At 39.2% G+C, this 14,503-nt stretch overlaps 1 protein-coding gene across 5 annotated transcripts; it reads right to left on the minus strand.

Moving 5' to 3' along the window:
• Positions 1-37: 37 nt before the first annotated feature.
• LOC120719024 (kelch-like protein 12) lies at positions 38-14,401 on the minus strand. Of its 5 annotated transcripts, XM_040007857.1 has the most exons (13): positions 13,909-14,401; positions 11,772-11,998; positions 11,441-11,594; positions 10,074-10,291; positions 8,901-8,942; positions 8,613-8,762; positions 8,383-8,497; positions 8,191-8,297; positions 7,165-7,360; positions 6,885-7,043; positions 4,626-4,724; positions 3,595-3,781; positions 872-1,119 (listed from the first exon to the last, which is right to left on the minus strand). In XM_040007857.1, the coding sequence occupies exons 1-13, from the start codon at positions 13,964-13,966 to the stop codon at positions 993-995; spliced, it is 1,839 nt and encodes a 612-aa protein (XP_039863791.1). In that variant the 5' UTR covers positions 13,967-14,401; the 3' UTR covers positions 872-992. The 5 variants fall into 5 exon arrangements, with proteins under 5 accessions (XP_039863794.1, XP_039863792.1, XP_039863795.1 ...); XM_040007860.1 differs by lacking the exon at positions 3,595-3,781 and having other exon boundaries at positions 38-1,119; positions 14,114-14,401; XM_040007859.1 differs by lacking the exon at positions 8,901-8,942.
• Between the last annotated feature and the right edge of the window lie 102 nt (positions 14,402-14,503).

Below are 14,503 nucleotides of genomic sequence, written 5' to 3' on the forward strand. Positions count from 1 at the left end.
GACATAAACCGGTCCGTGGTGCAAAAAAGATTGGGGACCGCTGATTTAGAAGATTTCAATGTGGCTCGCATTAAGTCATGAACCTTCCTCAGCAAATTGTCTTCCCTGTCAACAGGTGGTTCAGATGTATCACAGATAATCTTAACTGGTTCTCAATGTGTTTATTTACTTCCCAGGCAACAGTGATGTTAGGAGTGTATCATACATTTACATCCAAATCTATACTCTGAGGAAAGAAAAATAAATCACAAGCACCTCATACTTGAATTTTCAAAGTTGCCAAATCGAGGAACAAATGAATCAAGAACCAATGGGTACAAATCAGTCATTTTCTAAAACAAAAACATCTCTAAATATATCTTCTGAGAGAGAGAGAGAGAGAATATGTATGAAACATATTAAAGTTATTTTAATTAAAAAGCACTGTTTACGGGTAGGGGTTGAATTACTGACTCATTAACGACGTTGCAAATGCCAAATGAGTTCACCCGATAACAAGCTAATGTAGGGCAACGATCATCAAAGTCAAATGGGAGGCAACATGGATGCTCACCGCTTGATGTAGGCCAATGTCATAAGGCATATAGCAGCAACTGGAGCCTGAATCTGCTCCATTGTATTTTGTTTTCTCATCATGAGTAGAAATATATTGCACTTTGAAGACAAAATGAAAAAATAATCTCACAGGTAACGACAGACACAAGTACCACAGAAGAGAGTCATGCATGTCCTGATGGGCTCCTTGGAGGCCTCTTTTGAGGTAAGTCTACCACGGTGAAGCTGAATCTCTGTAGCACGGTCCGAGTCGCGGAGGGTTAACCGTCCTTTGGAGGAGGCGGCCCAAACTGCTGCGCTTCATAATCTTTTGAGGGTATCTATTTGAATACTGGTGAACAGACATCTCCCTTTGCGGCTGTGTTTTAGAGGCATTTAAGCACAGTTTAGCAGCCTGCCCTCCCGCTTGCTTTTCCTCTTGTGGTTCTTGGCAAACGTCACTTTTCTCGTAGAACACAAACACCCGCGTCACACCGCTGGGTCGCCATCGAGGTAACAACTTCCCAAGAGTCGATAACTGGGTCGTAACATTCGATACTGCTGAGGAGAGAGTTCCCGTCATATCTGGAGAAATGGAGAGGAACTGAGAGTTTGAAACACAGCAGGAAACAGAGCTGAATGAAGCCACTGAACAAGATCACATTACTACTGTCTGACAAGCTTGCTGCAGAATGCTGTACCGATTCTAAGTTAAATCAGACAATTCACCTTCAACCCTGAAACACGTTGTGTCTACAGCTGTCTGCGTACATTAGTACCATGAAGAACAAATATGAAAACACAGTAGTAACTGCTGCTCAAATATCACTAATGTAGAGTTGAAGTCAAAAGATCGCATACACTCATTGTTCGCATGAATGTTGTGGTAATTTGGGGCTTTTAATGGTTTTGGTTATTGGTTCTTTATCAGGGTGGCGTTTTTGTATAGCATACATCTTTAATGACTATAATAACAAGATTTGGGTGCACAAGTGTTTTTTAATTTCTCTAATCAGGGTCCTTAAAGGGCTAAAAGTATACATGGAGGCTCAAATATATGTTGTATGATGTTAGGGTTTGGGCTCATTGTCCTGTTAGAGCCCCCAGTTGTTTCCAAGTTTCAACTGTCTAGGTATTGATTTCAGGTTAAATTAAAGAATTTAATCCACTTTGTGCAATTTACCAGCACCACTGGCAAATAAAAGCCTCAGAGCATTACTCCTCCAAACATGCTTCTTGTCATCGTGGTCAAATAGCTCAATCTTTGTCTCGTTTGACATTGCATGACTTTCATGCCCATGGTCAGTGTATGTAAACTTCTGACCACAATAATTTGTCTGCTAACAATATGAATGCAAAGATAAAAATCAGCCTATTTTACGAGGACCCGCCATCCTTATTTTCAGCTCTGTATATATGGAATATACTGAAATAGCTTCGTATGTGTCACAGTTCACCATTATTCATCTTATCCTGGGGCTTTGTGCAGTCAGTTAGTGCATCTGTCTGAACAACCCAGATTAGTTTCCTTCCCCTGCCCTGTTATTATGTATCATAAGTAGATATGACAGAAAATAAGGAAATGTATCATAGGTCATCTTTAGCATCATGATTAGGACACCTTACCTAAGAGTGTTAGCGATAATTTATGAGTTGTCTCTGTAGCTCAAATTGCTCTGAATTTAAACCACTTACAGATGCCTTTGCTTTGTCACTTTGGGGAATTCTGAAAATGAAATGCACTGAATGTTTAAGAAGAAGATTTTAATTACACTGAAATGCTAGAAGGGAAGCAAAAAAGGAAAAGGCAAAACACAACAAAGACAAAGCAGGGACAGCTTTGGTAAAAAGTTTTTTATCTTGAGAAAATACAATCAAGGAAACAATGTTTTTAAGTATCAGATGAGCGAGTTTGAAGGTTAATTAGATGTCAAGAAACTACTGTTAATATACTATGAAACACGACTGTGCATTGCAGAAAAAAATGAACAAATGAAAAAAATAAACAAATCTGTGTGCTTTGCCTGTAGCTTCCAGTGTTTGCATCTCCACTGCAGTCTCCGAAATTAATGACCAGGCTGAACCCGCTAAGGTGATCTCAACCTCAGTTTGTATTAGTTCACATTTTTGCTCAGCTTTACCGTTTTCTTTTCAGTTCAGTTTACTTTCACTACGTTTCCAGAGTCGATGTGCTTGTTTTAAGTTGAGCTTTTACGGTTTGAATATGTTTAGTTTAAGTGTCAGTTTAGTTTTTCTGTTCTGGGACTATTCGTCATGAGCATGACTCAAGAAGGTCAGAACCTGTATTACAATACAAACACATGGCTCACAACCATGTGGGCACTCCAGTTTGAGTAAACATAATGTCCTTCTAATGTTTGTTGTGCTTACATTTTTGAACAAATATACTAAAACTAAAGCATGTTTTAATTGTAATAATTTCTCTAAGGATGTGGTATTGTTTCAGTAACTATAATAAACTGGGGTCTGACCCAAGATAAATGGAATATGGTGGGATTACATTATGCATTCATGTTAAAAAAAACATTTCCTTTATGCAATCATTAAAATTCTCATGTCTGTGTGCAGACTTGCTGAAAATACATATGTGATCTATTCTTTACTATTAATGTGCGCACTGTATGCAAGGAGCTATGAGACATTCTTTCCGTGCACCAGCTGCTCTATGCTGAGTAAAATCAGGAACAAAACCCATAATCTCTGTAAAAATACATTCTGAGGCTCAGTCGAAGCCTGAGTGCTCAAAAGTTGCTTTTTTAGTGCTACATTCTCTACTTGTGTTTCTCCACACAGCGTGAAGGGATTCCTCGTGTTATCACTGGGACAAAAAGCAGTCAGTAGACTTGACAGACCATTTCTTCAGAAAGCATTTCTACTATGAGAATAACGATAATGTACTGAAACTGGTTTCACTTCATAGCCTACATGGAAAGAAGGCACAATAACCCAAAAGCCTGCCAATATTCATATCATATGTGAGCGCTGTATTAAGTAAAACCCCTTTAGGACTATTGCCACAGCAATGGAACTCTTTCTTACCCGGCGATGGCGTAGAGTCGCCCTCGGAGAACGGTGGCTCCTACATAACACCGAGGAGTCGTCATACTGGCTACAGTGGTCCAGTAGTCTGTTCTGATGTTGTAGACTTCGACGGAGTCAAGGTGTGAAACGCCATCAAACCCTCCCACTACATAAATGTGGTCATTGAGCAAAGCCACACCGGCCCCTGGAAACAGCAGGAAGGCGTCAACAGACAGCAGCACAGCTCGCAGGAATTTGGATCGGATATCAGTGTGACCATAGCTCAAAAAGTTGTACTGAGTATCTGTGACAGTGGCCCATTTTATGTATGATGTTCTGTGTTTACTACACCATGCATCAGCAGCAGTGTGAATGGGAGAGCTAACAAAGCATCAAGGAAACAGCAAAAGGTCAGCTGTCTGGAGGAGATGCGTGCTTCCCACTCCAACAGCTTCTTGTTATATGCCTGAACTTGCAACTTCAAATTTTTGCCGTTTTTTTTTTTTGTAGTCAGCAGCACACTGTGGTCAAGTCTGTTAACATGACTGAAACACAAAAAAAACCTTTCAAAACCAGCATCTCTTGCTCAATCACTTTCACTGTCTTTAAGTTTAGATTAACATTTGATTGGAAGCTTTTAGAAATATTAAATAAATAATTTTACAAATGAGGCAAATAACATGGTCCCTGTTTATGTTTTATTTTTAAATAAATACCAATCCATGGGCATGTGCAGAGAAAGGATAATAGATACACATGACAAAGGATGTTGAATATGGAGCTACCAAGCAGGAGGAAAAAAAAGCCCACAGAGGGGGTTAATGGGTGTAGTGAAGGAGGACATGCAGAGGGTTGGTGTGACAGAGGAGGATGCTAGGAATAGGTGAGATGGAGGAAGATGATCTACTGTGGGAACCCAAAACAAGGGAGCAGCCGAAATTAGGAGACAATAACTTGCAGTGGATTGGTACTCGATGTCAGCAGAAAGTCAAAACCAAGCCATCGGTAATGTATCCAAACTGGAAAAAAGATTATGTTTTATTACCTACCTGACCGTTTGGTGGCCATGGGTGTGACACTAGTCCAGTGGCCTGTGTGTGGGTCATACCGCTCCACCGAATTCAGGATGTTTAGCCCATCATAGCCACCTGTCAAGAAATGGATGGTCAGAAAACTAATCATGATGAGCTTTTTTATGCTGCTGTTCAACAGAGTTCTAACTAAAGACTGTGATGTCTCCCACTGGCTTGTAAATTCTTTATTGTGAAGACTCAAGCTGAGCGTTTTGACACTCGCCATCTTAACTTTTTAAAACGCTCATTTTGTAGCGACTTGACGGGCCCACTTAAAAGCGCCTTCTGCTATGTCATCCTAACAAACATTATGCTGCTTTGCGTGCACACGCAAACATAAAGACTGACTGAGGGCACACATCAGGAAAGCTGAGGTCCATTTTTCCATTCACTACGGTAAAATCTAATTTCTTTCTAAAGGGAATCAGGGACAGGTTTCACTTTTCAGACCCAGAAGCTACGTGCAGCTTGTATATGACGTAAAAATCTTTTTGGTTTATTTTATGAGCTAAAGCAGAGATTACTTTTGAGGTCAGAAGGAGAATATAAGCAGTTTTCTAAAGAAATCTTAACCAAAACGCTAACGTTATGGCTATGCCTACTCTCCCTAATTTCTAAAAAGTTATGAACCACACGATTAACCAAAAAACCAGCCAGAAAAAAGACGCATTAACATAGTTTTCTTGACACGAAACAAAGACGAAATGATAACTCAGTTTTTATATTTGCCTGCACTGGAAAACATGGAGTTCTCATTGCATTGTGGGTTGCTTGCAGCCTTAATGTGTCTGTCAGAGTTAGTCAGCTATCAAAGTAATTTATCCTGTAGGAGTTTTTGAGAGGAGTCCAATGACTACTGAGTACAAACTGCCTCCTGACATCTTCTGAGGGAAACCAACTTTGGATAAACTCTTTAGGTGAACAGCCAAGAATTACTGCTGTCATAAATGACAAGGAGCTCTAAAAGACATGCCTGTGAAATGGTTATTGCTGGAGAAAATGAAGACAGCTTCCACGAAACTGATGGTAGAGTGTTTCAGAACAACTGACTATGTTAAAATGGTTTTACTTCATGCTTTCATTGTTATAAATAAAAGGAAAGGAGGGTGAGAATTAGTCTTATAATCACATACTGTATGTATAAAATGGTAGTTGCTTCATGATTTGCTTCAAATGTCTACTGCTCAAGTGATCTCTGACCCCAGTCTACCCTTTCTTGATGAGTTTATGGTCTCAATTGCTAGTTTCAAGTCTTAAAGAATACAACGTGTGTTCGTTTCTTAGAATACCATCTTCGCTGGAGTCAAAAAGATCGATGAAATGTAGGTGTTATGACTTTAGCTGAGACCAAGAGGAGAGACAAACCTCTGGGAGGGTTGCGTCAGGAAGGGCATCTGATGTGAAAACCTTCTAAATCAAATATGCAGAGCTACACACTGGTGACCTGTAGCTTCAGCGCAAATCAACACCCAGCATTTCCAACTTTTCTGTTCCACCTATACAGGCTTGCTAAATTTTCCAGTCAATGAAAATAAAAATCAGAAGAAAGTAAATGGATGAAAAAGAAGAATTAACTGTACAAAACCAACAACAAAAACTCCATCCTCAGTCACACAGCACTAGCCATAATAGTTTGACGTGTGCATTTTCAGTCATAGTGACTACTTAGATTTGTACTCAGTCATCACAACATGGAAAACTTCTGCTTAAGGGGTAATCTGAGCATAGGGTGCCCCTTGCATTTTACAAATTTGAAAATGAAACGCACTGATTGTTTAAGAAGATTTTAAAGAAAAAAAAAAAAAGAAGGGAAAAGGCAAAACACAACAAATATAAACCAGGGACTGCTTTGTGAAAGGTTCCCTACTTCACATAATGATAAAATACAATCAAGAAAACCATGTTTTAAGTATCAGATAAGAGAGTTTGAAGGCTCATTAGATGTCAGAAACACATGACTGTGCATTGGAGCAATGAAAAACAAATCTGTGCTTTGCCTGTAGCCCCCAGTGTTTGCACCCTACTGCAGTCACTCAAATCAATGACCACGCTGATTTTCGTAATGATTTTCATGAATCATTACGATATGAAAACATCCAGATGTTGACGGATGAAACAGTCAAGGGTTATAGGTCTATGTCTACCTTTTACATACAGTCTATGCTGGTTTTCAGGTTAATATTTGGGCTTATGTGATAATCAAATTTTGATGACTGTGTATTTTTGTCTCCATACCTAGACAGTATATAAGCCCGCTGGCCACCACCAAACCAGCTCCTTCTCTAGCTGTCTGCATATCACCCAGCATGCTCCACTGGTCAATGTTTGGATCATATCGCTCCATGCTGGTATGACGCCGACTGCCATCAAAGCCACCAGCAACATAGATCATATCTGTCAAGAGCCAATAACAACACAGCTCTCTCATTAAACATGAAAAATGGAGATGGACAAAGAAAATCACAGGTGATTTCAGAGAAGGGACTAAGCTCACTGAGCATAGAATGTCTCTGACCTCCAAGTGTTGTAGCTCCAGCAAGGCCTCGCCGAACATTCATGGTTGCGACGGTGTACCAAACACCGTCCTCATCCGCTGTGTAGTCCAGGCACTCCACGGAGCTGAGCCGCGACCGGCCGTCATAGCCCCCGATCACATAGACTCGATCGTGCAAAGAAACGGTGGCCACGTAACGCCTTTTCCGTGCAATATTCTGTTTAAGACACAAGTGTCAAACTCATTTGAGTTCATGGGTCACATACAGTCTAATTTAATCTACAGTGGGCATTGCATTATAACTAAAAAGAAATCAACTCTGCAGACATGAACCAAAGCCAGAGCAAAAGACACGCGAACTGAAATCTATTAGAATTCTTTTCAAAGCAAAGATGATAGTAGAAATCTACCTTCCAGGGAAAAAGCTTTTCAAAATCCCATGTTTGGGGAAAGACAGGAAACTCTTTAAGCCGAGCTGCTTTTCACTATACTTGTTATCACTATAATTAAAGTAAATTTAGATAATTCTTCACAATAACTGCAAAAAAGAGGTGTTCAAACTTGCTTTTAGAACAACTTTTGCCATTTTGAGATATAAGAAAGCTGAAAGCAGAAGCCTGAGTAAAAGACAACCCTTAACACCCTACACCCTCACAAATTTACCAGCCATTAGAAAATACTGTATTCTATAGAAGTCATTTTAATTTTAAAGGTTATTTTTTATTCTTTATTAAGTTATCGATTTACAAAACAGGTGCTGAAAAGCATGAGATGCCTTAATAAACATCTATTTCAACAATATTTCACTTTACAGATCAAAGCTGTACAGTTTTCGTTTCTGAAGAGGATTTCATGTGTTCATGATTCTAACAACTTCACATTTAATTTTCTGTCCATTTCTTGTGTAATGTGGGCATCATGAAAAACCTTGCATTTCATTGACAAATTGGAAGCAATTTATGAGTTCAATAACACGTTCACACTTTGCACTGCATGTTTGACACCCCTGGTTCAACAGCCAAACACATGCATCAAATTAATACTTACAGGCAGAAAGGTCCACTCTTGAGTTTTGGGATCATATTTTTCAACTATGTCTATTGGTGACTGCTGGCTGCCAAACCCACCGATAACCAGCAGGACTTCTTTGGCACCTTAAAAGAAAATAACGTATTTTACAAAGCTTCTGTCTACAAGACAAGTATTTAGCTAAAGTGCAGTTGAAAACTGGATTCCTACCTAATCTGGCTTGTGTGCGTGGGCCTTGCATCTCACTCCTCAGCTCTGGTCTTAAGTGGAATTTCTTGGCTTCATCAACAAGGTCTCGACATGGCAGGCTACACCGAATGAGAGGCTAAGACGAGTAAAAACTTGCTTAATTACGGTGTGATAAAACTTGACAGAAAAATCTTTCATAGGAGGCTTGGCATGTGATTACACAACAACCCACAAAGCGTCGCCTGGCTCACCTCAGTATCAATGACATCTGTAATGTAGCGGGGGGTCAGCAGCGGCATCCGAACAAACTCCAGCATGTCTGGCAGGTAGGGCTCCCGCTCTTTGCGGTTGTGTTTGACCCAATTTAACACGGCCTCGAATACAGGCTCCTCCGAGTCCACCTGCATACCAACAACATATACAGTAATAACACCTGATAGTAAATCTACACAACACTGAAGGATTTGCTAACAGCTGCAATTGAACTATTGCACAAGACTGATTTTTGATGCAAGCTTTTTTTCAATAAATATAATTACTTGTGGCAAGACTAGTGGCAACAATTCAAGAGACTTCTGCAACTGCAAAGACAAAATGTACAAAGGTGAAACAGCGCAGTCTGCTAAAATAAACTTCAAATCCTCAAAGATGACAGAAAACTTTAACTGAAGGCAAATTATGCGTGACTACGATTTACATGTATGGTCTGGTTTTATTTTAAAAACAACAAATATGACAGGAAAGACAATTTGACAGAACTTGTGATGTATAAATCATCATGTGATAATAACTATGTTTTCACAAAGCGGGGTATGTGGTTGGGAAACAGGAATTTCCTGAGCACAAAGCCAAACTTAAATCAGATTCACTTCTCTGCAATTTCATTGTCAGGTCAATCCACAACACTGACTGGAACTTGGGTGGTTGGGTTGTTGGGGGGGGGGTCACAGACTGATTCTGTAGCAGGTTTATACTTGCTTTTCATTTTTGGCGCTTAGATTGTTGACAGATATTATAGAAGCTGTGAAAGTCAAGCTCAATTTACATTAAATCAACTATTTGTTTCAGGGATCTTAGACTGAAATTTAACTATTTCAGTAGTACTGCAGACTAAAGTTATCACACTTAACTAGAACTCAACTACAAACTAAAACTAGTTGTGATAAAAGATTTTAGTTAACTGAAATAAAACTCTGTGAACTTGCAAAATGAACTAAAAACAAAATAAAAATAAAGTGGAAATGTCTTCATTTTAGTTTATTTTAGTAAAATCTATATAAACTGTCTGATGAGGCTTTAGTGCATTTGTAGATATACAATGTCTATGTGACTGTGACGCAACAGCCTTCACAAAAAGTCATGTTTGAACTGCAATGCCTGTTTGGATTTCCCTAAATCTTCCCCCTGATAAATATCCTCCATATAACTCATACTAACCAAGGAAACTAAAACTAAATATTTTCAAACTACAGAAACTAAAATGAAACTAATAAAGCCACTCTGGAAAGTAACTGAAAGGGAACTGAATTAAAAACAAAAAGTCAATCAAACCAATTAGAAAATACAAAACTATATCACTAACTCTCATGCAGACAAAAAAGTTACCAGGCAACTTTCAGGTGCTTGGAGCAACAAAACACAAAGCAGCATTCACAGCACATTTAAAAAGATCTTTAAAGAGAAGCAAGCTTCCCTGCATGCAGTTTTCCTACCTGAATTTCGTCACATTTTATTAGCTTTTCCACTTCTGTCTGGCTCAGCAGCATGAACTCCTCATGCTGAACCACCTCGGAGAAATGCTTCTGGGAGAAGAGCTCAGCGGCCTGCATCAGGTCAAGGCAGTTGTGCGTCTCTGCAAAGTCTCGAATGCCCAGACAGTTGGAAGGATCGAGTTGGCTCTCCAAAAAATCACAACACGCTCTTTTCACCCCTAGGGAAGAGGGAGATAGGTTTGTACACACATGCACCATTTGTAGCCTTAACTCTTTCAAAAACCAGCATGTAATTCTCTCTTAATTTGGAAACGCAGAAGGCATTTTAATGGAATAGTACCACTGTTTAATAAACGTTTCACTATCACACCAACCAAATTAGAAAGTAGAATTTTAAATTGATGATTAAGCCTAAAAATAATTATTACATCACATTTTCTGCGGTTCCCAGCAGACTATAATAATTCTGGATGATATGATTAATATTACAAACAGACTCATGCACACTCTCTACAAAAATATATATATTTGCAACATTCGCTGTCATTTTTTTGTTTTACATTTTTTTTATATAAGATTATATGGGGTCCGCTAAGATGAGCTGGATGAGGCGGCCAGGGAGCGGGAGGTCTGGGCTCTCCTGCTTAGACTGCTGCCCACTCATCCTGGCAGAAGATGGATGGATGCATGGATTTTTCCAGGTGCCATACAAGGTATGAATACTGAATACAACACTGGATGACTGATAGATTACACTGTCGTAACTGGGGTTCAAATTAAGCCCTTACGTTGTTGCATGAATGGACTGGGGAATTAAAGATGATCCATTTAAATCTGTAACTGGATGAATTTCCCAGTTACTAACGTTTGCGAAAGTGACTTATCTCAACAAGCCTGCTTACTAAAACTCCAAAATCCAACATTACAACAACCCAGTTTATTCTACTGGGTAGACACATAAACTGACCTAAATCATGCTAAAACTAATACATTACTGCCTGCAAGAGGAAACAATTCAAACCTTGTAATACCTGGTAAAATTTATTTTTGAGGACACTGAATAAGACGTTTCTGGGGTTACAGTCATGAGAAAAGACGGCTTAAGCAAACTCTTTAATCATTATGTTTATATTCTTTAATCATAACACTGCACTTTGATTAACATGAACACTGTAAATATGCCACATTTACCCATACACACTAATTCTTATCAGCAGACTGTGGTAAACAGACATAATTATATTATGTTATATTAACATGTTAAACAAAGTTATAAAAGCTCAAAACACAGAAGCTTCTGAAGACAATGTCAAAACCAGAGACAATTATTAGAAACTTTTTAAATCAAGGTACAACTCTGAACTTACCTTTGAGCTGTAGCAAACACGCTGCAGGGAGCAGCTCTTGTACGTTCTCCACCGTGACAAGCACAGTCTCTGTGTAGACAAAGTCCAACAAGATCTCCATAGTGGATGCCGTGAGCCCCTGAATGTCGACAAAAGATTTCCCCTTCTCTGCAAGCTACAGAGCCACAACAACACATTTATTTGAAGGATAACTTTTGAGAATCATCCTGCATTTTAGGCAAATGTAACACCCACCACCTTAAGACACCCAGAAAGACCAACAAAGAAAAAAACAGCATAAAAGAGTGCATCAGGAATGTAACTGGGACATCTATTTTTCAAACATTATTACCTCGCTAGTGAACATGGCACAAAAATAGTCACTGCAGGCAGCCAAGACAATTCGGTGAGCTGGAAAATCAGTGTTCTCCACCCTCAGAGTGATGTCGCAGAGTGTGTTGCTCTTGCGAAGTGAGTTCATTGCATTGAGGATGGATTTGGCATGGGAATTGGTCATGATGTCTTTGGGAGCCATGCTGCTTTGAGAATCCCTTACGGATCTCAAACTACTAAATGAATCTGGAAAAAAGACAGTCTATTTTGAAAACATCCTTTGGGAAGAAAGGTATTCCACAGTAAGCATAAAAGCACGCCACAAGGACACATTTTTATATATTGTACAAGCAAGTCATGCAGCTAGTCAGTGTGTGTGTCTGTCAGTAATTTGTCAGTTGGGTTGAACTGCTGGCTATTCACAAGATAAGTTTGTGACACTTTGTGGGAAATGATAACAGATTCATTATTTTACACCCTTTTTACAACACTTTATAAAAAACAAACAAACAAAAAACCACCAACTGCTAATGAAAATGTACATGAAAAAAACATTTTATATTAACTTTTACATTATATAATACTTACTTAATATACTTTGTATTGTGTATTATTTCTACAATGTTTTTTCTTGGCAAGGACAAGAAATAGCATAATTTATTCTGCTTATAGGACAGCAATGGAGAGAAAATACTGACTATCATAGAAGCACTATAGTATTTATTGGGCTGTATTTGCCAGACTTCTGGATTTATTTCTTGCAAACAATTACTTGATTTATTAAGGGGGGGGGGCTATCCAATTCTACCTGGCCCTGTGTAAAAACGGAATTGTTGCCCTTTTTAAATCATGAATTAACTCCAATTAACCCCATTTTTGGAAATCTGAGTTCAATTTAACTTGCCACACTTTGGTCTGATTACTGCCACACCTACTGAATCAAGAAATTACAAGAGTAACCTGCCTGACAAAGTAAAGTAGGCCAAAAGGCCTCAAAAACCAACATATTATGCCATGTCAAAACAGTCACTAACGTCCATTTCTAAGGCTTTGGGACTCCAGTGAACCACGGTGAGAGCCACTAACCACAAAGGAAGAAAACTTGGAACAATGGTGAACATTCACCAGAGTGGAGTAATTTTGGTAGGCTGGCCAAAAGCCCATCAATGACTGATCCAGGAGGTCTTAGGCATGTCTCACATTTGCCAAAGAACATCTAAATAAACCCCAGACCTTTTGAAAATAAATAAATAAATAAAAACTCTAAAAATACACTAAAGTTGAACCTTTGGAAGGTTTGTGTCCTGTTACATCTGATGTAAGACTAACACAGCATTTCACAAAAAGAACATCATGCCAACAATGAAAAACAGTGGTGGTAGTGTGATGGTCTAGGGCTTCTTGCTGTAATTCATAGAACAATGAATTCTGCTCTCTACCAGACAATCCTGAAGAACAATGTGAAGTCATCAGTTTGTCCCATGGAGCTCAAGCATAATTAACATGAGTTACGCAGCAGGATCTGAAACACATAAAAAAGTCTGCCTCTTAACAGCTCAAAAAAATAAGATTTTGGACCAGCCTACTAAAATTTTGGACTGAAACCAGATTAAGATGCTTTGGCATGACCTTAAACTGGTCGCTCATACTTGACAACCTTCTTATGTGGCTGTATTAAAATCATTCTGCAAAGAAGAGTGGGCCAGATTTTCTCCACATGTGAAAGACTCATTCCCAGTTATCACAAAGACTTCATTGCGGTTCATCCTTCCAAGGGTGGTGTAACAAGTTATCAAGGTTGTAGAGGGCAATTACTTTTGTCCACACAGGGCCGGCTAGGTTTGGATATCTTTACGCCATGAATAAATTAAATCATCATTTAAAACTGTCCTTTGTATTACCTCAGATTATATTTGCCTCATTTTAAAAGTTCTTTGAAGATTTCAAAAGTGAAAAAAATAACTCAGAAAGGGGGCAAATACTTTTCTCATCACTCTACTTCTTGTAGAAAGGCTTAAATGATCAGTTATTTCTATGAATAAAAAAAAAACATATTTAATAACGCTAGTCAAATAAGAGCAATGTGTGTTTTTTTTCTTTCCAGACTTTACATTTTTGGAATATTTTTCCACTACAGTCTTGCAAATACAACTTACCGTTAAAAGATCGGAATACTTTTTCCACCACTGGGAGGCAATAACTATAGCTACACATTAGCTAGCAGCAGCCAACGACAGCTGACGGCTAACGCCAACGCTAACAATAACAACTACGAAAACACAGCAATATAAAGTGAGCTCACGGCCAGAAGAAGACAACACATGGAGCGACACACACACACAAAACAACTTGTAATAATACCTGTCGCAGCAGTAAAAACGTCTAGCTAAGTTGCTCAGCTAGCTAACGTTAGTAGCACCAAAGTCTCCCTGTCCCAGTTCTTTGCTCCCAGTCGTACTGCCTTTAACAAAGCCCCTCAACTACAGCTACTCCATGACGACCTCTGCCGGGTCACTCTATGCACCGTGAGGACACATATATCGGAACGGCATCATATTAAATCCCGATGGGATTTTTATCCAGATATAATATCCCGTTGACTAAACTGCAGCAGCAGAGTAGCGACTCCACAGATTGGACGTAAACAGACCATTACGTGAGTGTACGTGCGCGACCCCCGAGGAGACCGCCCAGACGCGTTTCGCTCCAGAAACAAGATGCCTTCCGCGCATGCCCGCTGGTCGGTCTCAA

Source organism: Simochromis diagramma, unplaced genomic scaffold, assembly GCF_900408965.1.
Source record: "Simochromis diagramma unplaced genomic scaffold, fSimDia1.1 OVJJ01000545.1, whole genome shotgun sequence".
In the NCBI taxonomy this organism is placed as follows: domain Eukaryota; kingdom Metazoa; phylum Chordata; class Actinopteri; order Cichliformes; family Cichlidae; genus Simochromis; species Simochromis diagramma.

Excerpts from the sequence above, each read along its gene's own strand:
- LOC120719024 (XM_040007857.1), bottom strand. The coding sequence starts at position 13,966 with ATGTGTAGCTATAGTTATTGCCTCCCAGTGGTGGAAAAAGTATTCCGA. Across the intron at positions 11,595-11,771 it reads GTGCCATGTTCACTAGCGAG|CTTGCAGAGAAGGGGAAATC; the intron begins GTAATAATGTTT and ends GTGGCTCTGTAG. Across the intron at positions 3,782-4,625 it reads CATGGCCACCAAACGGTCAG|GGGCCGGTGTGGCTTTGCTC; the intron begins GTAGGTAATAAA and ends TGCTGTTTCCAG.